Raw genomic sequence first — 23,823 nt, 5'->3', positions numbered from 1 at the left:
TTGGTCTTCTATATCACTGATTCTCTCTTCTGCCTCACTTATCCTAGCAGTTAGAGCCTCCATTTTTTATTGCACCTCATTAATATCCTTTTTGATTTCGACTTTGTTAGATTTTAGTTCTTTTATTTCTCCAGAAAGTGTTTCTCTAATATATTGCATGCTTTTTTCAAGCCCAACTAGTATCTTTAAAATTGTCATTCTGAACTCTAGTCCAACATCTTACTAATGTCCGTATTGATCAGGTCCCTGGCAGTCAGTACTGCCTCTTGTTCGTTTTGTTGAGGTGATTTTTTTCCATCTTGTCATTTTGTCCAGAGGAGAGTAGATGAATGAGAGAACAAAATGCTAACAGGGTAAAAATGACCCTAGAAAAATATACACTAAGCAAATCAGAAGAGACCTGAACCTGGGGGAAAAGAAAGGGGAAGAATGAAAAAAGAAAAAGAAAAAGATAAAACAAAACAAAATGAAACATATCAAAAACAGAATGTGATCAAATATGAACAGGCTGGTGCATAGTTTAGTGCCACACACTAGATTTTGGGCATATTTTGGTCTGTTAGGAAAAAGTGCCTCCCAAAAATTAAAAGAAAGAAAAACTTATATATGTACAAAAGGAAGGGTAAATTCAATGAAGGGATGGAATATAATGTAGAGATGAAAATTATAAAAGATTTCATAAAAGGTAACATAAGAAGTTGGTTGAAAAAAGAAAGAAGAGGATTAAAAAAAATAAAAGGTAGAGAATGTGATCAGGCAGGAGACTAGAATAAAGCCATACACTAGAGATTTAGGGTATATTTTGGTCTGTTAGAAAAAACTGTATCCCAAAATCTTAAAGAAAGAACAACATATATATATACATATATATCAAAAATAAGTTTAACTACTTTGAAGAGATAGAATATGGCTCTAAAAATGAAAAATAAAAATAGTTTTTTAAAAAAGGGATTGATAAGATGTTGGTTGAAAAAGGGAAAAAGATAAATTCAAAAAAAAAAGAAAAAGCAAAAACAGAAAATTAAAAAAAATAGCTTTGAAAGACTAAAGAATCATGGGGGAAAAGCCATGAATTTTATGTGCAGTATTCCCCTAGCACTGGAGTTCTGCCATTCTCATTGATCATTAAACTTGGTCTTGGCTGGCTGTTCTTGCTGATCTTCTGGGGGAGGGGCCTGTTGCCATGGTTCTCAAATGTCTTTGCCTGGAGGCAGAATTGCCCTGCTAAGTAATCTGCTTGGGTTTGCTCTTGGGAGCTTTTGTTCCCTGCAAGCTTTCTGCACAGCCTTTGGAGGATGAGAGTGAAAATGGCAGCCCCTCAATCTCCACCCCAGAGGACCCAAGAACCCAGGGTCCCACTCCTCAGTGAGCCCCTAGAGAAAAACAGTCAATCACTCCCATCTCCCTGTCTCTGGCTGCACTCCGTGCTCACCTGGCCTGTGACCGAGCATTTCTATCTCTGGCACACGACCCCTTTTGGAGTCTCCAAACCCAGCAGATCCCTGTGGTGCACTCCCATGCTGCTCCTCCCAGAGGAGGTAGGGGAGTCTCCTCGGATCTGCCCCTTGTTGGGTCCCTGCTGGAAGAGCAGTGGCCCAACTGTGCTGTGGATCACAGTTTATGCCGACCCTGAGCTGAGAGCCCGCTCCTTGGCTCCATCTATGCAGCTGGATTCCCTGCTCTGATACCTGGGTGCTCTGCCGCACTCAGGCACCCCCAGTCTTTCTGTGACTCTGACGGTCCTGAGACCACACTGTCCCAGCGAGGGTTCCACCCCCTGCTTAGCCACTGAAGCAATGTCCCTCAGACTTCTAAAAGTTTCGATTTTGTGCTCCACTGCTCTAATCACTTGTCAGTAGCAGCTGACAGAGGCCCCCTCCCCCACTGTCTATCTTCACAAATATTGCCTCTGATTCACTTTCCCACACGTCCTACCTTCCAGAAAGTGGTCGCTTTTCTGTTCAGAGAGTTGCTGCTATTCTTTTCTTCACTCTCTTGTTGAGTTCATAGGTTTTCAGAATGGTTTGATCCCTATCTAGCTGAATTCCTGGGACCAGACAAAATTTTGATCTCCTACTCCTCTGCCATCTTGCTCCTCCTTCCTCTATACTTTTCCTTTTTATATGAGAATTTAAAGGGGAGATATATGGGCTTAACTGGAAATGCTGTGTTTTTCCACTTGCAAACTGTTCAAAACCAAGAACCATGCCTTATTCATTTTTATTTTCCCTACAGTACTTAGTCTAATAGTTTAGTAAGTTCCACATAAATATTTATTGACAAAAATTATATACTTTTCAGAAATAGAAAAACTAAGTTTTACTATATGAGTGAAACCCATATATGTTAGTTGTGTTTTTTGTTTTCATTTCTATTTCTTTTTTTCTCACCTAGATATGCAAATATTTATGGATTATTGGTTATTTAAAAGGCGCTAGGTTGAAGTAATGGTGTAAAAGTAGGCACATATAGATCTGTTAGTATACTGCATAGCTTTATCTATAATGTCTCAATACTATAGTTTCAAAAGTAACACACGCAACATTTTCAACTGCATGCATTTCCCACCAGTTCACTGGCAAAGCTTGCCCATTGAGGTAGTTTGTCATTGCCACAGTTCTACCTCCCTTCTTGAGTACTTCTCTGTCCTTGGGAAGAATTCTGTACCTCCATGTTCCTCTTCAAATGTCCAAAGTCTCACACCTGTCCTAGGGCTCAGCCCACCGTCAGACTTGGAATAATCCATTTCTCTCTGCTTATTTACATTTACTGTTTTTAAATTGTTTAAATTATGACTGTTTCTTATTGAAAACTGGGACAAAACAAAGGATAGAGGTAGAATAAGAGAAAAGAAATAACAACCATAATAATGTTCTAGACACATCACTGTCACCATTTTGACATGTTGTCATTTCAGTTTATTTTTTATATGTTTTAATATTGGTAAATTCATATTGCATAACAAAGTTTTACTTTTATTTTGTGTCTAATTTTATAGTATTTGCCATTTATTTTGTTATTTAAAAAATCAACTTAAATTTTATCTTCAGCTTTGCTTAACAATTTATCATGGGGCATATTCCTCTTGATTTTAATTTATATATGCTAAGGTGAAGATGTAAGTTGTCTTTACATCTCTCCCTTCCCTAAGAAATAACTCCCTTCCCTAAGAAATAACTTGCTCATTGCCCAACACAAAAAGCTGTAGGGTAATTCCTTGTTCCCCTCCAATTTATGCTGTCCAGTGTAACCTTTTAGATTCAAGTGCATAGTGAAATGCTCTGGGATTGTTATCATGTTCCACTTCAATCTATTTTTTATTCCAGTATTAAAAATTCCTTTTTTTTTTTTTTTAGCTTTATATATAGTAGTTTTACTATTTGGAAAGGTAGGTTCCTACATCATTGTTTTTCCTCTTCTCAATATACATAGTTTCCAATCCAACTGTTTTCAGATGAAATTTAAAGAGCATTTGTTGTTGTTTTGTACTTATATAAAAATTTTCATAACATTCTCATGTTTTTTTATTGTGGTGAAAAACACATAACAAAAAAATTTACTATGCTAGCCATTTTAAGTGTACAGTACAGTAGTGTTAACTATATGCACATTGTTGTGCAATAGAGGTCATTAAAAACAAAAAACTAGCCTTGAGTTGGTAGCAGGTGTTGATTAAGTAATTTGAGGAGCTCAGAATTTCAAGCATTCTGTCTACCACGTTTTTGTTCCTTTCCTCATTTTCAAGTCCTCTAAGTGAAAAAAATGTACCCCATGATCAGTGTCCTTCCTCAGATTCAACTTCCTCTCCCTATGGAGACTCTATGGATTTTGCAAACTGCCTTGGTATTTCATCTGCTTTGGTAAAAACAGAGATGCAGCCACTTGCAAAACCAGAAACCTGTAATTGAACTGACTGAAGAGCTATCCATCTCCCTCCTCAATTGAAGAGATACTCTAGACAGGAAGATGATGCCAATCTCACACAATGCTCATGTGGATACTTTTTCCCCACAGACTGTAGGAGTAGAGGCCAGTTCAGAGCATTCACACAAGAATCTCGAGAGAAACGCTCTGCTCAATACAGCTATCCTGATGAGAAAGATACGGACTTAAGTGATCTAATCAGTAGGTATGTACATAAATATCTAATTTCTTTGGGCTATTTACCATAGATTTATTTCAAATATACAATTTGAGGGGTTTTATAGAAACCATGGTTGACTCATTTACATATAGGATAAATTATACAACAATGAACAAATAAATAAATTTTGTAATAAATATGGGTTCCTTTTCATTCTGGGACATCATATCCAGGGCATACTTAGCAATAAATATTTCTCAATAAAGTACAGAAAATTGCACATCATAGATGTTATTTATGATTTAAATTTAATGATTCCTTAAATCACATTATGGATATTGCTGTTTTTAAAATTCTTTTCAAAAATAGGAAACTCAGCATATTGTTTGTAAGAAAAGTAATAATATTTATCAAGCTAAGTTGATTTTAATTCATGTATAGTGTCTTGCAAGGAAGGTTTAATTTGTGACCAAGATGGGATATTTTTGATCCCTCAGAAAATTGAGAAATGTCAATCTTATTCCTTCATCAAAATCTTAGTCTCTTTAAGATTATGGTGACCTCATGGATGTTCTGCTTACCTGTAGCCTTAGTCACTCAGCTACAGATTGGTTAATTTCAGTTTTAGTCTCCTGCCAATCTTATCAAATTTGACTCAAACATGTGCCTTGCAATTGGGAGTTCTGTTTACTTTTGATGTGATAATAAAAAGATAATACCAGTTTTGTTTTTTCTTCTAACTATACACACTGCAGTAATCCTTTGTAGATAGTTCTGTTGTGCTGAAGACTTGTTTAGACCAAAGAGGGCCAAATCCCATCACTCAGTGTGCACAGATCATTCAGGCTATGATATCACTTTTACTTTTCTCTGCACATTCATCTTTCTTGCATTTACTCTTTCTCAGTCACAAATTGAGCCATTTTTCAATACATTATTCATGAATTAACATCAGTTTAACTTGATAAATATTATTTTTTCTTACAAGCTCTATGCTGAGTTTCATGTTTTTATTTTATTTTATTTTTTAATTTTTTTTATTTTTAAAGATTTATTTATTTATTTGAGAGAGCGAGAATGAGAGAGAGAGTACATGAGAGGGGGGAGGGTTAGAGGGAGAAGCAGGCTCCCTGCCGAGCAGGGAGCCCGATGCGGGACTTGATCCCCGGACTCCAGGATCATGACCTGAGCCGAAGGCAGTCGCTTAACCAACTGAGCCACCCAGGCGCCCTGAGTTTCATGTTTTTAATAATATATAGCAACATCCATACTATCTATCTTTTCCTTCCATCCTCCCCCCACCTTCCCCACAACCCCCCAGTAATCTCCCTAGCTGGTATCCTTGTCTCTCTTCTCTCTTTCCACACTGTCTAAAACACAAGTATGATCAGGCCTAAAATGTCTGTGTAGTGGTTAAAAAAGGACTTCTAAATTTTGTTTTTAAAAATCCTGATTTGCATCCAGCTGCACAATTTAATAGCTGCATCATATGGACATATTAACTTTCTGTTACAGTATTCTCATCTGAAAGACAGGTCTGCTTCAAGTGTCTCTTGGCACTGCTGGGTGCATTGAGTGAAGCGATGTGGTATCTAGGTCAGAACAATCAGAGCTGCATGGTCCCTGAAATGGATGAAGAATTATGGTCTGCTTTATTTAGCTTCCCTGACTCATGCCACCTCCTACCCCTACCCCAGGCAGAAGTCATTACCTTCTTATTTGTCTTCCTCATACAAATGTTGTATTTCCTGCTTGTTCATCAGTCACCCTTTTCTGAGAGAGTGTTAGCAGCCTACTTACTGGAAAGCACCCTCACATGTATCTTAGCATAATGCTTATTACATAACCCACACCCAACACATACTTGTTCCATTGTGAACACCATCTGACTGTATAATCTGGTTTTGCCAATAGCAGCTACTCCCTGTGTTCCTACATTCAGTACTTTAAATCTTGGTTATACCTTTATACAATCATCCAGACTTCCTTGTGGCTAAATCCCCTTTGATTCAACACTGATGATCTACAGGAGAGAGCACCATGCAAACAAAAGTGTCAAATAATCTTAATTAAAATTATCCATTATTACTAATATCGTCCATGTCAACATTGGTACACTTGAATCAATTTGAACATAGCACCATAGTAAAAGCTGGTGTGAGGCCACTAGTGATTAATGGTGCCCCTAATTCATAGTGTCTTATGGGACATAGAGTTGATCTAGTGGCTGAGTAACTGGCATTGGTAACTCCTGTTCTTTTTCAGTGCTATCTTTTCCTAAATTCCCTCTCTGATATAAGCTCTGTAACATGTCCTTGGCCTAGGAATTGTTTTACAAGCTCATGGGATGTACTGTATCTGGCAAGCTATTTTCTTACTGAACAATAGAAGACATATATCAAGCAGAACAGTTTTGAAAGTTACAATGGCTTCTTCACAAAGAACCTTTAACAAAATTTAGGGAAAAAAAGAAAACTTGAGACATTAATAGCACATCAACTAAATCAAATCTATATAAAAATATTTTTGACAATATATTGTAATCATAGGTGGATGGAACTTTCATTTCAATTTTCCAAACTCATTATTTACCTCTGTCTTTTGAGAACTTCAGTTAAGCTCTAGGAATCATATTTTAAATTCAGCCCAACACTTTTTATTTCCTTTTACTATCGATAATACTGAGCTATTTTGCATTGGGTTTAAGATTAGATTTTTGTCAGACTAGTATTCTTAATTTAGTTCTTGCCATGAATTTATAATAGAGCAAGGAAATTTCCCACCTGGGTGCTATATAATATATAATATATAATATTTAATTTGTCACTGCTCTTTCACTGTGAAGTGGAATGAATAATTTTTAGCAAAAGACATAATTTGAGATCTAAATAATATGTCAAATAGATATGTAATACTACGTGGCATTCCCTTTATTTCCTAAGAAATACTTCCTTATCATTTTGAGTAAACTATGTGGAACAGATGTGACATTCTGGATTATCTTCTTATATGTCATTTAATTTATTTTCTAATTCCAGTCACATCTTTTTTATGTCCACACAGCATAGCAGTCACAATGTCCTGTACATTCCAATGCCTGAGGAATAGTTGTTAATTTTTTTTACTATGCAACTTCTATTTTTCAGCATTTTATTTGCTTCTTGTATAAACAGGCAACAAGATCACTTGTATATTGATGAAGATGATAGAAACGTGACACTTCTGGCAAAAGCAAATTTTGCCCAAGATTTCAGCAGTTTTGCAGTGGAAATTCAAAAAACCATCAAAGCTCTCAGAGAACAGGTTCGTTTTTTCCCCCTAAGTAACATGTCCTTGTTGTAGAGATTGGAATAACTAGATTAAAAAAAAAAAATCTGTCCAATGACTTTGTGAATATATAGCACAATACCAGAATAATAATGAGGAGTTATTATATTTATGTGGACAATTTCCTTATAATAGTTGAATTCAGGGAAGGAGCACTGGGTAAAATCCATTTCCTTTCTACCAAATACCAATATCTTCAATACAGAGGGTCCCAGTGATGGAGCTCTCTGCTCAGTGAGTTTCTGAGTTCCTGCTCAGTGCCTTTCTGAATAGTTGTGTTCGGGTGCTCTCTTTATCTCTGTGGATATAGATAATTTGTAACAGGCCAACACATACTTTTCTTATAATTTTTTTGTTTTTGAAATGGAGTCCAAACAAGCCTCTCAGGGATTACTGGTTTGTCTGGCTTTCCTTTTCTTAAAAAGCTATTGTTAAAAATGAAATTTCCACACTCCTCTGCACTTTTGCTTATTTTGCCAGGTGTTCTGGCTCATGGTTTATTTCATTTTTTCTAAAATTTGGGAATGAGTCAATGAGAGATTTGGCTTGTATTAGAAATGGCAATTAGATGGTTTTATTCAGAAATGGAAGTCTGATCTCTTTCAAGGCATGGTGCCATGCTGGCTCCTTCTTTGATTTTAATGTCACTGTGAAGCATATTCTTTCCTTCCTACCATCAGTGGTCTTGAGGCAGAAAGCACTGTAGGGGTGTGAGAAAAACCCAGGGTCTGCAGACAGGAAGTTCTACCTTTATAAGTTGTCTGAACTGGGCAATTTATTTGACCATTCAGAATAAGTGCTGTCCTCTGGACTTTCAGGAATGTTATGAGGATCAAACAAGATTATATGGCAGAGGCACTTTGTGAACAGTAACCTCCTTAACATATTACTGTTGCGTTTGAATGTAAAAATATTATCTTGTATAGAAATGCGAGATTACCTGCTTGATGTGATGTGTGTGCCACCCTTAGGGGCTGGCTGCAGCCATGGTTTGCATCAGTGTGCTACCCATCAGCACCGTTCCTTGTGACCAGAACACCAATTTGTCCAATCAGTTGTCCAATCTGAGTCTGAACATGAATCTCAAAGATGTGAAGCATTGTTTCTTGAAGGTTATTCTTGAAGGATAAGGTTATTCCATCTTGGAACGGTTGGGGTGACCTAGGACTCTGGGACCCCACTGAGTCTAGGGACCTTTATTTTATTTTCAGTGAGCTTATGTGTCATAGTTATACTGGTAAGAGAAAGTCCTCAGCACTGGGCTGCAGAAGGTAGGCCCTGTTAATTTAAACATTAATCCATTTATCTATATAGCAAATTATTTTTTCATAAACTTATTTTATGGATTTTCAGACACAGGTAGAATCCATAAGCAACATTTTAGTCCAATTTTATCTACATGTTAGTGGTGATATTTCATCTTTGATATGTGCTATAGTGATTAGAAGCATTCCATATACCCCAAGACTGCAGTAGCTGGCCCTCCTAGTTGTCCAATAACAATTTGAAGTAACACATATCTCTAAATGTATCAAGGAAAAGTGTTTTTTCCTGTTAACTTGCTCTATCTCTTCCATTATATTGTAAATTTCTTAATAGCTGGTGCCGTTTCACTGCTGGATCCTCAGTGACTGACATATAGTACTTATTTAAAAACAACCAATGTTGGAGTGCCTGGGTGGCTCAGTCTTTAAGCAATGGCCTTCGGCTCAGGTCATGATCCCAGGGTCCTGGGATCGAGCCTCACATCCAGCTCCCTGCTCAGCGGGAAGCCTGCTTCTCCTTCTCCCACTCCCCCTTCTTTGTTCCCTCTCTTGCTCTGTCTCTCTCTGTCAAATAAATAAAATCTTTAAAAATAAATAAATAAATAAAACAACAGATGTTTCTTTTTGTTTTGTTCTTTTAATATTTTATTTTATTTATTTGTCAGAGAGAGAGAGAGAGAGTGAGCACACAGCAGGGGCAGAGGGAGAGGGAGAAGCAGGCTCCCCACTGAGCAGGGAGCCAAATGCAGGGCTCGATCCCAGAACCCTGGGATCATAACCTTAGCTGAAGGCAACCGCTTAACCGACTGAGCCACCCAGGCAACCCTGTTTTCTTTTTGAACTCAAAAAGTTCTGGGTCTATGAGGAATATAAAGGGCTTGTAAGGATTGGACAAATATGGAAGAGGCAGTTTAGAAGGTCCTGAGAGCTCTTACAGGAGTCAGGTTTTCCTGAGCTGTGGCAGGACACACTGATGGGAAGAGGGGGCAGTAGGGCACAGAACTGTGGGCACACTGAATGAAAACCAACAAAATCTTGACAGATAAAAATTGAATGAGTAAATAAATATGACATAATACCAGCATTGGGAAATATTGATTCAAATCAGAAATCAACCCAGATCATGTAAAGTAGATTGAAAAAAGAAAATAAAAGGTTTAGAATGGAACACAGAGATAAATTGACCATATTTCCTGGGTGGCTTTCAAGAGCATCTACAACAACGTCTATGACCAGAGCAAGAAGCACTCAGAGGTGGACAGGATGATGAAAGCAGAAGTTTTGAGGACAAAGCATATTTTCAGATATAACAAGCCCTTAGGATTTGTGAAATTAATATTTGTTGTTAATCTGTCATTTACTGTATAAAGACCTGCATTTTAATGGTCCATGTTAATGTGAAATGCATCCTCTTAGCTAAAGAAGGACATTTCTAAATGTGCAGTGTGTGCAGCTTTGTAGCTTTTCTGTTGCTTATCAACATGAATGCAATACATTCTGTAAATAAATAAAAAACAGAAATTAAATCCTTTATTTTATGAAAAGTGAGCATCCAGATAAAGCCATGTGTATTTCTCATGGTAAAATTAAAGACAATGAAGAAGTAGATTAAACAGAATATAGAAACTGTAGTCCATAGTGGTACTCATCATGTAGGAGATTATTGTTATTCTTTTTTTTTTATTTGAGAGAGAGAGAATGAGAGACAGAGAGCAGGAGAGGGAAGAGGGCAGAGGGAGAAGCAGACCCCCTGCTGAGCAGGGAGCCCAATGTGGGACTTGATCCCGGGACTCCAGGATCATGACCTGAGCCGAAGGCAGTCGCTTAACCAACTGAGCCACCCAGGCGCCCTGAGATTATTGTTATTCTTGAGACCATCCCTTGTCTAAGACACAAGATTCCAACCTTCAGTTACTAGCCATGGGTTTCTACCTTTACTTTCTGACCCTAGGTGCATTTTGTCTACGGGGCTGTGAAATAGTGCCAGTCTTCACATTTTCCATTGTTGGTGGTTTACATTTATTAGGTGACTTTGGAATGTCTAGAAAAGATATTCATTAATGGTGGTCCTTTAACCATGATAGAATCAAAGTAATGAAGGTGGTCTGCAAATTCCATGGTGTTATAGGTGTTTTGTAATCAGTGGATTATAGTAAATTATATTTGCCTTTAAATATGATTCTGATCATTGTAGAGATAACTAGAGCCATAACTACATTCAGAACATTTAATTATTTCAATCTGTGATAGTGCCTAATTTACATGGCTGTAAAGAGTGTTTGTGTGTGTTGCAGGGGGGAGGTGGTATATAATGAACAATGAGATGATATATAAGAACTTATACCTTTAATTAAAATTAAATTATTAAAATGAGATTTTCAAACTGTTTGATGTCACAGTAAGTGCTTTATAAAGAATAGTTGAAACTTTGGGACAAGTTCTCAGATATCTAGTATCCTTTTGTATGAATATAGAGTAAAATAAGACATACATTCAGACTCAAACCATCAGATTTTTTAAGAGAAATCTAGGCCATTCAAATAAGCTCTTAAGCCATTTATTTCAAGTTCTATTCAAGCTAAATAAGACACGCAAGTTTGCATTTAATATTTAAAATTAATTAAAATAAGCATATACTATATTTTTGTATAAATGTCAATATCATAATAAAACTGAATTGTAGTCTTCATATGGTATATGCTTTTTCCACAGCCCTTTGGTATAACGGATATGTTTTCTCTTTCTCTAGGAGCCTCTCATACAGATATTTATTATTTTATGGTTGAGGTTCATGGTGTTTACACCTCTGTCATTATATTATTTTCCAGAGCTAGAATTTACTTAAATTGTTATAGGCTTGGAATTCATCTTGCATGTATATCATTTGTTTATAGAAAACAAAATGCTCTGTACATTTTGATGCAATTTCTAGAGTCTCAATGTAGTAAAAAATGGAGTCTACCTGTTTTATTATATGGGCCTAAATATCATTTTTCAGATATTGTGTCATACATGATCAGATCTCAGACCTTATGGCACAACTCAAAAACAGTGCCTAATTTTGAGTATCAATGAATAGTACAATGGAGATACACAGATATCACTAAATAATTTGCATGTACTTAAGATCATTTGGAACACCACATCAATATGATGACATTTTAGAGTGAATTTTCTTTTTTAATATTTTATTATTTCTTAATATGAAATAATTTGCAAGTGATTTAAAATTTTTTCAATAGAAAGAAGAAACACTAAAATTAAATTTAAAATGTAATCTCATTTTATTTCTCAAGGAGATGTATAAGTCAGTTTTCAGTGAAAATAACAGAAACCCTCTAGTAATTACAAGTAAGATGGGTTTAAATACAAGAAGTCATATAGGTTTTCACAGCCTTTGGAGGGGTGAGAGGAATAGAGGTAATAGAAACAGGTGCTGGAAGCTATTTGGTTCACAGGAACTCATTTGGAAGCCACAGTGAGTCTCAACAATTTCGCAGGAGCCCGAAGCTCAGCCTATGTACCTGTTAACAGTTGTGCTTGAGAATAATACTGCTTTCCTTTCCAATCTTACATGAGTGCCTCTCATTGGTAGACTAACCCAGAACCATAATGGGAAGGAAGTTAGGGTGTAGTTGTCTAGATTTCTCCTCTGAGATCTATGTAAAGGGGTGCAGTTGATGATAATTTAATGATAGATAACCCATTGCCCATATTTAGGCAAGATCATGTATTTCACTGTAACTTGGTAATTGGTTGGGTGGTTGGAAAGATGGAATGTGAAGTTAGAAAGATACCTAGTGGTCACAAAGACAAAATTCTTGTTCTGAATTCAGATTAGTTAGAACAAACAGATAAGAAGGGAGATAAAGAGAGCAATAGATTGTCCACTATAACTTATTTATCCAAAGGGGGTTCTTTCATGAGTTCAAAGGGGACAACAGTAGTAATAATTAAGCCTGAGGGGGGAGGGAAACATAAATTAGAACTGTTCCAGAAAATCCAGCTCCATCACTTTACTGAACAAGTATATGAGGATGAGTGAAAGAAAGGAATCAAAGATACTTCAGAGGCTTCCTTTTAATTAAGGGACAGGTAATGTTATTACTAATATAACAACCACAGAAAGTGAAACAATTAAAGCTAAAGGAAGTTTTGACATATGTAAGGAACAGAAGGATGTCAAGTATGGCTGGAGAATAGGTAATCAAGAATAAGAAAAATCACATGATATGAGTCTGAGAGGCAGAAACTGTCTAAAGAAGAAGGCCTATAAAGTGTTCTCCTGAATTCCAAGTCTCTGAGGAACAAGAAAGATGTTTTGCATTTGAATTTAGATAATATGATCTGGTTTCTGTGGGAGAACTGATAAAGGAATACAAAAGTGACTGCAGTGATCTGTTGTGTTCCAGAAGTGAGCAGATGCTGTCTTAGGCTATGCTGATGATCTTAGGAAGAAAAAGGACAAGCTTTGGAGATATAATTGTGAAGCAGAATGGTCAGGACTTGGTGACTGAATGTGTTACAGCAACTCCATTTTGATGTGGAGAAGCTCCTGCCCAAAGTGAGGTTCTTATGTCAAAACCCATGGGAGTAATTGTTTGGTATGGACAAAGGAAGATTTATTACTCATACAGCTGGGGAGATGCCAGGGATGTTCATGCACGGAAGACCATGTGAGGACACAGTGAGAAGTTGGCCATCTACAAGCCAAGGGGAAAGTCCTCAGAAGAATCCAACCCTGCCAGCACCTTAATCTTGATCTTCAGCTTCTACAACTATAAGAAAATAAGTTTTTGTTGTTAAGCCACCTTATCTGTAGTACTTTATTATTGCAGCCCTAGAAAACCAATACAGATTTTGGTACCAAGAAGTGGGATGTTGCTGTAACAAATACCTAAAAGTGTGAAAAAGGTTTCAGAACTGGGTAATGAATAGAGGCTGTTTAGAGTTTTGAGGTGCCCATTAGAGAAAGCCTAGATTGTGTTGGAGAGATTTTTGGCAGGAATATGATGTTAAAAGTACTTCTGATGAGATCTCAGATGGAAATAAGGAACATGTTATTAAACATTGAAGGAAAGATGATCCTTGTTATAAGTGGCAAAGAAATTGGGTGAATTATGTCTAATGTTTTGTAGAACACAGAAACTGTGAGTGATGACCTTAGATATTTAGCTGAGGAGATTTCTAAGCAAAGTGTTGAAAGTATGTTTTGATTTAACCTTGCTGCTTATGATAAAATGTAAGAGGAGAAAGAGAAATTGCAAAAAGAAATATTAAGCAAAAATCAACCAGAACTTGAGGATTTTAGAAAATTCTCAGACTGTCCTAGGTATATGTCTATAAGAAATGAAAACATAGATCCACATGTGAGTTTATATATTAGTATTCATAGTAGTGTTATTCAAAAATAGCCCAAAAGTGGTGACAACCCAAATACTTATCAATTGATAAAACAGAATGTGTTGTAATGGAATAGAATATTATTTGGCTGTAGAAAGGAATCAGGTATTGATACATGCTACAACATGGGGGAGCCTTAAAAACATTATGCTAAGTGAAACAGACCTGTCAGAAATATGGCATACCATAGGATACAGCCAAAGTAAACAAATCTATAGAAATAGAAAGTAGACTAGTTGTCTAAGCCTGGGGGAGTGGAAAAGGAAATGGAGGTTGACTGCTAATGTATACAGGGTTTATTTTGGGGTGATGCGATGTTCCAAAATTTGATTGTGATGATGATTGTACAACTTTGTGAATATACTGAAACATTTAAATGACAGTTTTATAGATTCTTTGGGGTTTTCAACATAGACAATTTTATCATCTCTGAATAAAGGCAATTTTGTATCTTACTGTCCATCTATGTACCATTTATTTATTTTTTATTGTCTTATAGCATTAGCTAGGACTAAAAGTTTGAATGAGACTGTTTGAGAAAGGAAAGTTCCCAATCTTATAGGGAAAGCACCCTGCCTGTCATCATTAAATATGTTAGCTATAGATGATTTTTGTAGATTTTTTTTATCAACTTGTGGAAATTCTCTATTACTAGTTACTGAGAATTGTTATCATGGGTGAGTGTTGGATTTTGTCAGATCTTTTTTTTTATCGATATCATGAACATATGATTTGTTTTTTAGCCTGTTGATATCATAGATTCCACTAATTGATTTTGACTGTTAAACAAGCCTTCTATACCAGGAATAAATCACACTGGGTTATGGTATGTAATTGTTGTTATACATTGTTAGATTAAATCTGCTACTATCTACATCTACATGTATGAGAGGTATTGTTCAGTAGTATTATTCATAATTTCTTTTTTTCCCTCATAATTTCTTAACCTGGCTTTGGCTTTAAATGTTCTATTTGCTTCTATTTTCTGGAAGAGGTTGTGGAGTCTTGCTTTTACTTTTTCTCTAAGTGTAAAGCACCAGTGAATCCATCTGTGCCTTTTGCTTTTTTTTTTTTTTTTTGGAAGGTTTTTAAATTACTGATTTAATTTTTTAATAGATATAGGCTGTTCAGGATATCTGTTTCTTATGTGAGTTTTGATAATTTGTGTCTTTAAAGGAATTGATTCATTCCATCTAAATCATGAAATCTCTGGGCCTCGAGTTGTTTATAGTATTACTTTTTTGTCCTTCTAATGTTCATAGGATTAGTAGTGCTGATTTTATTTACGATGTTGGTAATTTGTGTGTTTTCTATGTTTTCTTGGTTAGTTTCACTAGAGATTTATGAATATTATTGATATTTATAAATAATTAGCTTTTGTTTGTTTTCATTTTCTATTGTTTCCCAGCATTCAGTTTTGTAGTTTTCTGTTATAAATTTCATGTCCTTTTTTCCCCATGTTTTGGGCTTAATTTTCTCTTATTTCTCTAGAAATTAGAGTTTTTCTAGAAACTAGAATTAGTTCATTTGAAACTAGAAAAATAAGAAACTAAGACAATTATAGCAACAAAATTAAACCTAAAATATGACAAAGAAAGGACATCATACATTTAGAACAGAAATCAATAAAATTGAATATAGAAAAGCACAAAGAAACCTCAATGAAAACAAAAGCTGATTTTTAAAAAAAATCAGTAAGTTTCATAAATCCCTAATGACACTAACCAGGATATAAAAGAGAGAAACACACAAATTTCCAATACTGATTTCATATCTTTCTTCATTTACAATATATGAATTTAATTCCATGAATTTTTCTTTAAGCATTCTTCTATCGCACTAGCCAAATTTTGATGTTATATCTTCATTTTCATTTAGTTAAAAGAATGCATTTCTTTTCTATTTCTCTTTCTTTGATCCATGGATCATTTGAATTGTGTTTCCTAATTCCCAGATGTTTCTGTTATTGACTTTTAGTTTAATTCCACAGTAATCTAAAAGTGCACTTTGTATGATATCTATTCTTTTCTATTTGTTTAAGGTTGCATTATGGTCCAGGATGTCATTTCCTGCTCTTTGGGACTCAGCTATGTCTCTGCTTCATAGATTTTAAATTTCCAAACCCAAACTAAAGGAGCACCCCTGTCTGTAAAATACTTTTCTTGTGGTAGAAGAAAAAAACCAATGTTGGGACTGGTGTTTAAAACTTTTCTTTAATATGACTCACATTAGTTCTGCTCATGTGTCATTGGCCAGGGTGAGTTATAGAATCAAACTTGATGTCACTGGGAGAGAGCTATACTACTCCCAGAGAGAGTGACCACGGAGGGGTCCATGGAGAAAGGCCCACTATAGAGGACCATTGACATTTGTGAACACAACAAAGCAATCTATCACAAGCCACTTCCAGAGTGGGAAACTTTGGACACAAAATTGAATGGGCTTTAGGAATAATTGCTACTTAATAGACCTGGTCTAATTCAGTCAAATATCCCAGTAAATACTTGGAAATTTCAATACATTGTAATTAGTAAATTTTAGACTCAAAATAACTTTTAGTATATTTCTATAAAATGGAGTACTACTTTTTAAGGGACATACTTTCTCTCTGGATGAATTTTGCAAAAATTTTAATTCTTAGGTCATTTACTTTTATGATTGGATCTCTAAGTTTCCTTTAGGTCTTAGATATTCTTTATTTTATTTTATTTATTTTTTATTCTTATGTTAATCCCCATACATTACATCATTGGTTTTAGATGTAGTGTTCCATGATTCATTGTTTGTGCATAACACCCAGTGCTCCATGCAGAATGTACCCTCCTCAATACCCATTACCAGGCTAACCCATCCTTCCACCCCCCCTCCCCTCTAGAACCCTCAGTTTGTTTTTCAGAGTCCATCGTCTCACATGGTTCGTCTACCCCTCCGATTTCCCCTGCTTCATTCTTCCCCTCCTGCTACCTTCTTCTTCTTCTTTTTTTTTTCTTAACATATATTGCATTATTTGTTTCAGAGGTAGAGATCTGAGATTCAACAGTCTTGCACAATTCACAGCACTTACCAGAGCACATACCCTCCCCAGTGTCTATCACCCAGTCACCGCATCCTTCCCACCCCACCCCCCACTCCAGCAACCCTCACTTTGTTTCCTGCGATTAAGAATTCCTCATATCAGTGAGGTCATATGATACATGTCTTTCTCTGTTTGACTTATTTCGCTCAACATAATACCCTCCAGTTCCATCCATGTCATTGCAAATGGCAAGATCTCATTCCTTTTGATGGCTGCATAATATTCCATTGTGTATATACACCACATCTTCTTTATCCATTCATCTGTCGATGGACATCTTGGCTCTTTCCACAGTTTGGCTATTGTGGACATTGCTGCTATAAACATCGGGGTGCATATACCCCTTCGGATCCCTACATTTGTATCTTTGGGGTAAATACCCAGTAGTGCAATTGCTGGATCGTATGGTAGCTCTATTTTCAACTTTTTGAGGAACCTCCATACTGTTTTCCAGAGTGGCTGCACCAGCTTGCATTCCCACCAACAGTGTAGGAGGGTTCCCCTTTCTCCACATCCCCGCCAATATCTGCCATTTCCTGACTTGTTAATTTTAGCCATTCTGACTGGTGTGAGGTGGTATCTCACTGAGGTTTTGATTTGGATTTCCCTGATGCCGAGCGATATTGAGCACTTTTTCATGTGTCTGTTGGCCATTTGGATGTCTTCTTTGGAAAAATGTCTGTTCATGTCTTCTGCCCATTTCTTGACTGGCACAATAACAGACACATAGATCAATGGAACAGAATAGAGAGCCCAGAAATGGACCCTCAACTCTATGGTCAACTCATCTTTGACAAAGCAGGAAAGAATGTCCAATGCAAAAAAGACAGTCTCTTCAACAAATGGTGTTGGGAAAATTGGATAGCCACATGCAGAAGAATGAAACTGGACCATTTCCTTACACCACACACAAAAATCGACTCAAAATGGTTAAAAGACCTAAATGTGAGACAGGAGTCCATCAAAATCCTAAAGGAGAACACAGGCAGCAACCTCTTTGACCTCAGCCGAAGCAACTTCTTCCTAGAAACATCTCCAAAGGCAAGGGAAGCAAGGGCAAAAATGAACTATTGGGACTTCATCAAGATAAAAAGCTTTTGCAAAGCAAAGGAAACAGTCAACAAAACCAAAAGACAACTGACAGAATGGGAGAAGATATTTGCAAATGACATATCAGATAAAGGGCTAGTATCCAAAATCTATAAAGAACTCATCAAACTCAACACCCAAAGAACAAAAGTGTTAGATATTCTTAAGTGAGAAAAGATTTATAAATTCAAATCTCCAGAATACTTCTTTTACTTAAAAGGAAAAAAAAAACTGTAAAAGAATGTATCTGGAAAGTCTCTAATGAGAACTGCATTAGTCTGCTAGGCCTGCTATAACAAAAACCACAACTGGACAGCTTAAACAACATAAATGTATTGACTTATAATTCTGGAGGCTGGAAGTCCATGATAAGGGTGTTATCAGGGTTGATTCCTTCTGAAGGTGTTAAGGGAGAATCTGTTCTGTGTGTTCCTCCTAACTTCTGGTGGTTTGCTGGCAACCTTTGGTATTCCTTGTCTAATAAATATCTGCCTTCATGTTCACATGGTATTTTCCTTGTGTGTATGTCTGTGACTAAATTTCACCCTTCTTATGAGGCTACCATTCATAGAGGAATAGGAGCCCAGCCTACTCTGGCATAACTTCATCTTAACTAATTACATCTGCGATGCCCCTATTTCCAAATAATATCACATTGTGAGGTACTGGGGATTAAGGCATTGAGTTACAAAATATGGGGGGTCACCACCCAACACATGAAAGGAACTATAAAGTATGGATCCTACTAGTAGGCATCTCAACAATGACAATATTGTTATCAATATTGTCTGCTATGAATAAACAGCTACTTTGGGGAGAATGCAGTGATATGGGGTGGCTGAGCTTTTGATTAAGTTATTAACTTTGCAGAGCAAGTTAATAAATTATATAGAACAATAATTTTGGAGTCATTTAAGTCAAAATTTTACATAACTGTATATGATAAAAGTTTTACTTCTGGGAAAATAGAGTAGATGTGCTTTTGCCTATTCCTTGCAATGTACAACTAAAAACCTTAAACATCATATATAAACAAACATAAGAAGACTCAGAATGGTGAAGAGAAGAAAGAAGTGACCTTGGGGCCCAAGGAACAACATGTTTTTGTTTCATGGTTTTAGGTATTTTTGTTTTTCCTCATGCAACCCAGTTTGGAGCTGAGTAGCTAGCTTGGCAACTCTGAAATGACATCAGGTAGAGAGGGAAAAAAGGCTGAATGAAACCTTACTCTCTCTAGGCAAAAGACTAGGAAACAGGCAGCCTAGTGATAGAGAAAACTTTTAGACAATAACCATCCTTCCCCAGCCAAACTTTGGCTTTCCCCATAGACAAAACTTTGGCCCCACTGCCACCAATGCTAGCAAGCTCTGAATGAGGAGCCCAGACTTCCACCCACTCCAGCCTTTAATTAGGCATCATAACTCCCCCCATGAGGCTATTGTCATAAAAGGCCAAACAGGAAACCAGGATGTTCATCTTTTTTAAGTGATTACAGTCAAAAGCAGTAAGAGACCCTGTGGGGAGTTTTGACTTTCACTCTGACCTAACAATAATGAAGCACCACTCTCCTTCCCTACTGGGGTGGTGTCAGAAGAGGCCCAATGGAGAGTTAGGACTTCCACTACTTCCCACTGGTAATGAAATCACCCTTTCCCCTCCACCCCCCCATGGTCAGTGGAGGCCATGTGCAGAGCAGTAAAGAATGTACCTACCTCTCCCAGCTAAGGAAATATAAGTGGAGGCCCAACAGGGAGCCAGGACTTTCAACTCCATATAGGATTAATGAAGAGAACTTCCTTGGGCATTGACAGAGGCCAATTGGGGGACACAGACTCCTACTTCCACATGGCAGCAACAGTGTGGTGCCCTCCTTCTGCTAGAGCAGTTTCAGAGGAAAACACCTACAACAGAAGGTTTAATAACATCCAAATTCTCATACCATAACACTCAACATGTCCTTATTTAAATAGAAAATTATTCATTATGCCAAGAGCCAGGAAAATCTGAAATGGAGTAAAAAAAAAAAAGACAGTGGATTCCAACACTAAAGTGATAGAGATATTACAATTATGTGACAGGGCTTTTAAAGCAGCCATCAGGAAATCAAGAAATAGAACACAGAAAAGTGAAAAACAGAAAGAACAAATGGTAAACAAAGAATAAATTGTATATTTAAGCTCTAACATATCTAATCATATTAAATGTAAATGTTCTAAATATACCAATTAAAAGATATTAACAAACTGTTTAAAAAAGCATAATCTATATTTTATGCTGTCTATAAGAAACTGACTTCAAATATAACAATATAGGAAGGTTGAAATTGAAATGGTGGAAAAATATATATTATGCAAAAATTAATTAAAATAAAGGAGGAGTGGCTAAGTTAATTTTGGATACAATAGATTTCAGAGGAAGGATTACCAAGACAATATACAATGATAAAAGAACCAACCACAAAGAAGACAAATCTTATATATACATGCACTAACCAAGAGAACTGCAAAATATTTGAAATATATGAAGCAAAAACTAATAAAACTGAAAAGAGAAATAGTCAAAACTACTTAGTCAAATCTTCAACATCCCTATCTCAACAGTACAGAAAATATCTAAAAAGAAAAGTCAGCAAGATTTAGAAGAATGCAAAAATGACTACAAACAATAGGATCTAACTGACATATTTATACAGCACACTCAAGCTAACAATAACAGAACACTCCCTTGATTCAAGTGCCTACTTCTAGTACCAAGATAGACTTTATTCTGGGTCATAACAGAAACCTTAATAAATTTAAAAGAATTCAAGTTATGCAGAGCATGCTTTCTGAACCCAACACAACAAAACTAGAAATAAGAGAAAGACAACATGACAATGACCAAATATTTGGAAAGGAAGCAATGTACTTTCGAAGAGCTGATGAGTCAAAGAGGAAGTCTCAAGGGGAATAAAAAAATACATTGAACTGAATGAAAATTAGCATAAAGCAGCACAGAGAGTGAGATTTATAGTCCCTAATACAATAGAAAAGAGGGAATGTCTTTCAAATCAATACTCAAAGTTTCTACCTCAAGAACATGGAAAAGTAACAACTAAATAAACTCATGGCAAAAAGAAAGAAGGAAAAATCACATCTAAATTTGACAACTTAGATCAACTCCTTGAAAAACACAAACTACCATGATTCACCCAATATAAAAATAGATAACTTGAATAGCTTTAAAGCTGTCAAGGGAATTGAATTATTAATTTAAAAAAATCTCCTCCCCAAATCCCCATATGCAGATGGCTTCAAATGTGCAGACGTCTACCAAATATTTAAAGAAAAATTCACAGAAATTTTCCCATAATAGCAGAGGAGAGAATACTTTCAATTCATTTTTTTCTTTCATTTTATTAACAGGAGTAGGGAAATCACTTGCACAGTGTCACATAGATAATCCATAGTAAAGACTGCTCTCAAGAGTAGATTTTCTGAAAATCTTTTCACTAGAGAGAGAATTTACTGTTTCCATGGGAGGTAGAGGGGCTGGAATATAAGCACTGACAGTTGTTTGTTTTCTGTGTTTTGTTTGTTTGTTGTAATGCAAGTGCCTGACTTAAACTTTGTTGAGGCATCGGTTTCAAAGAGGCATAGGCTACCTTGAATAAATACATTGCCAACTACACCACCAGATAAACAGCTAAGCCACCTCTCCCCACAGAGGTTTCTTTGATTTCATGTTTGTTTTGTTTTGTTTTGAAGGGCATGAATGAGAGAAATAGGAAAAAAATAGCATACAGAGATATGTCTTCAGTTATGTAAGGAATATGGCTATTCAGTACATATATTTTTGGAAAAAGAAAGACCATAAATTCTCTGATTAAAAAAAATAAATAAACATCTTCGTTGATTTCTATAATAGACCACGTGGGCAACTTGTCTTTTCTTTGTATTTTAAATTTCTGCTCTTATGTTTTAAATTCACCAATAAGAAGCAGGCCCTCAAAACTCTAGACCCCCACTCTTTTTTTTTTATTATGTTATGTTAATCACCATACATTACATCATTAGTTTTTTTTATTATTATGTTCATCACCATACATTACATCATTAGTTTTTGATGTAGTGTTTCATGATTCATTGTTTGCGTATAACACCCAGTGCTCCGTGCAGTACGTGCCCTCTTTAATACACATCACCAGGCTAACCCATCCCCCACCGCCCTCCCCTCTAGAACCCACAGTTTGTTTCTCAGAGTCCATAGTCTCTCAATTCATTTTTGAAGATAGTATTAATATAATACGGAAACTAGACAAAAACAGTGCAAAAGAAGAAAACCACATACCAATATCCCTCATGAATATGGATGCAACAACTTTTAACAAAATATTAGCAAAGAGAATATAGCAATACATAAAAAGAATTATACAACATAATTAAGTGGGGTTTACTTGAGGAATTTAAGGCTGGTTTAATGCTCCAAAATCAGTTAATTAATGTAACCTGTTGTATTAATAGGCTAAATGGAGAATGGTTGAATGCTTTCCTCCTACTATTGCCAATAAAGTAAGGATGTCCATTCTCACCATTCTTATTAAGCAGAGTGCTGAAAGTTCTTCCTGATGCAATAGGGCAAGAAAAGGAAAATGTCTTCAGATTGGAAAGGAAAAAAGAAAACTATTTTTAGATGATATAGTTATCTCTTAGAAAATTGCAAGGACTATACTAAACAACTCTTAGAATTAATAAGCAAGTTCATCAACATCACAGGATAGAAGATACACAAGATAAACATACAAAAATAAATTGTACTTCTGTATACTAGCAATAAGTACATGGGAAAACAGGGAAAGGCAAGTTATTGTCCAGCATGTTCTCTGACTCCCCACCAAGGTGCCTCTTATTCTCAAGACTTTGTGATTAACTCCATAACAAAATTTCATCATGCATTTTATCTCTTACATTTATGGTACCTAGACAGTTCTCAGACTATTTCCCTTAAAAAGTTTCTTTGTCATTTGAAAATATATTATTGCTCTAAGTGCCTGAAGTTTACAATAGATGTGTTGCTGTCATTTGTCTAGTTTGCTTTTCTATACTTTTCTCCTTGAGGACAGAAGTTACCACCTAAATATCTTTTCTATATCTTAGAATTGCCTCTACTCTTTTTTATTTTTGGAACTTATTCAACTTCACTAATGTTTTACATGTTCTCAGTATTTTTAGAAATAAAGTGTTTTTGTTTTTTTGTTTGTTTGTTTGTTTTACTCTTCTAGGCCATAATCACTAATATCTCTACAGAATTTTATGATTTTCATCTTTCACACCCATGACCCTGCTCAGGCAATAACTAACTCAGTTCACATCTAGTCATTGTAAAACCCTATCATTCCTGCCTCCACCATAATTTTTAATTTATCTTACCATCATTTCCATTATCACTACTTAGAAAAAGCCAGAGATTTAGTCTTTTAGTTCATCAGTGTTTACCTGGCATGTATTGGATATTTAAGAATCCTATTGGGTAATGAATAAATTAAGGAACAATGGATGTCACATCCCAAATGTAGGCATTGTAATACTAAATTACCCCAA

The 23,823-nt window shown here is 35.9% G+C and overlaps 1 protein-coding gene across 1 annotated transcript in view; it reads left to right on the top strand.

Moving 5' to 3' along the window:
- Window positions 1–23,823, top strand: part of PXDNL (peroxidasin like) — a 507,553-nt gene that overhangs the window by 473,435 nt on the left and 10,295 nt on the right. The window contains exons 20-21 of the mRNA XM_035011137.1: window positions 4,015–4,129; window positions 7,258–7,387. Of these exons, the coding sequence (XP_034867028.1) occupies window positions 4,015–4,129; window positions 7,258–7,387 (245 nt within the window). The remainder of the gene's footprint in view (window positions 1–4,014; window positions 4,130–7,257; window positions 7,388–23,823) is intronic.

Source organism: Mirounga leonina, unplaced genomic scaffold (assembly GCF_011800145.1).
Source record: "Mirounga leonina isolate KUSES-001 unplaced genomic scaffold, KU_Mleo_1.0 Mir_165, whole genome shotgun sequence".
NCBI lineage: Eukaryota > Metazoa > Chordata > Mammalia > Carnivora > Phocidae > Mirounga > Mirounga leonina.
This window is presented reverse-complemented; position numbering and strand designations above follow the sequence as displayed.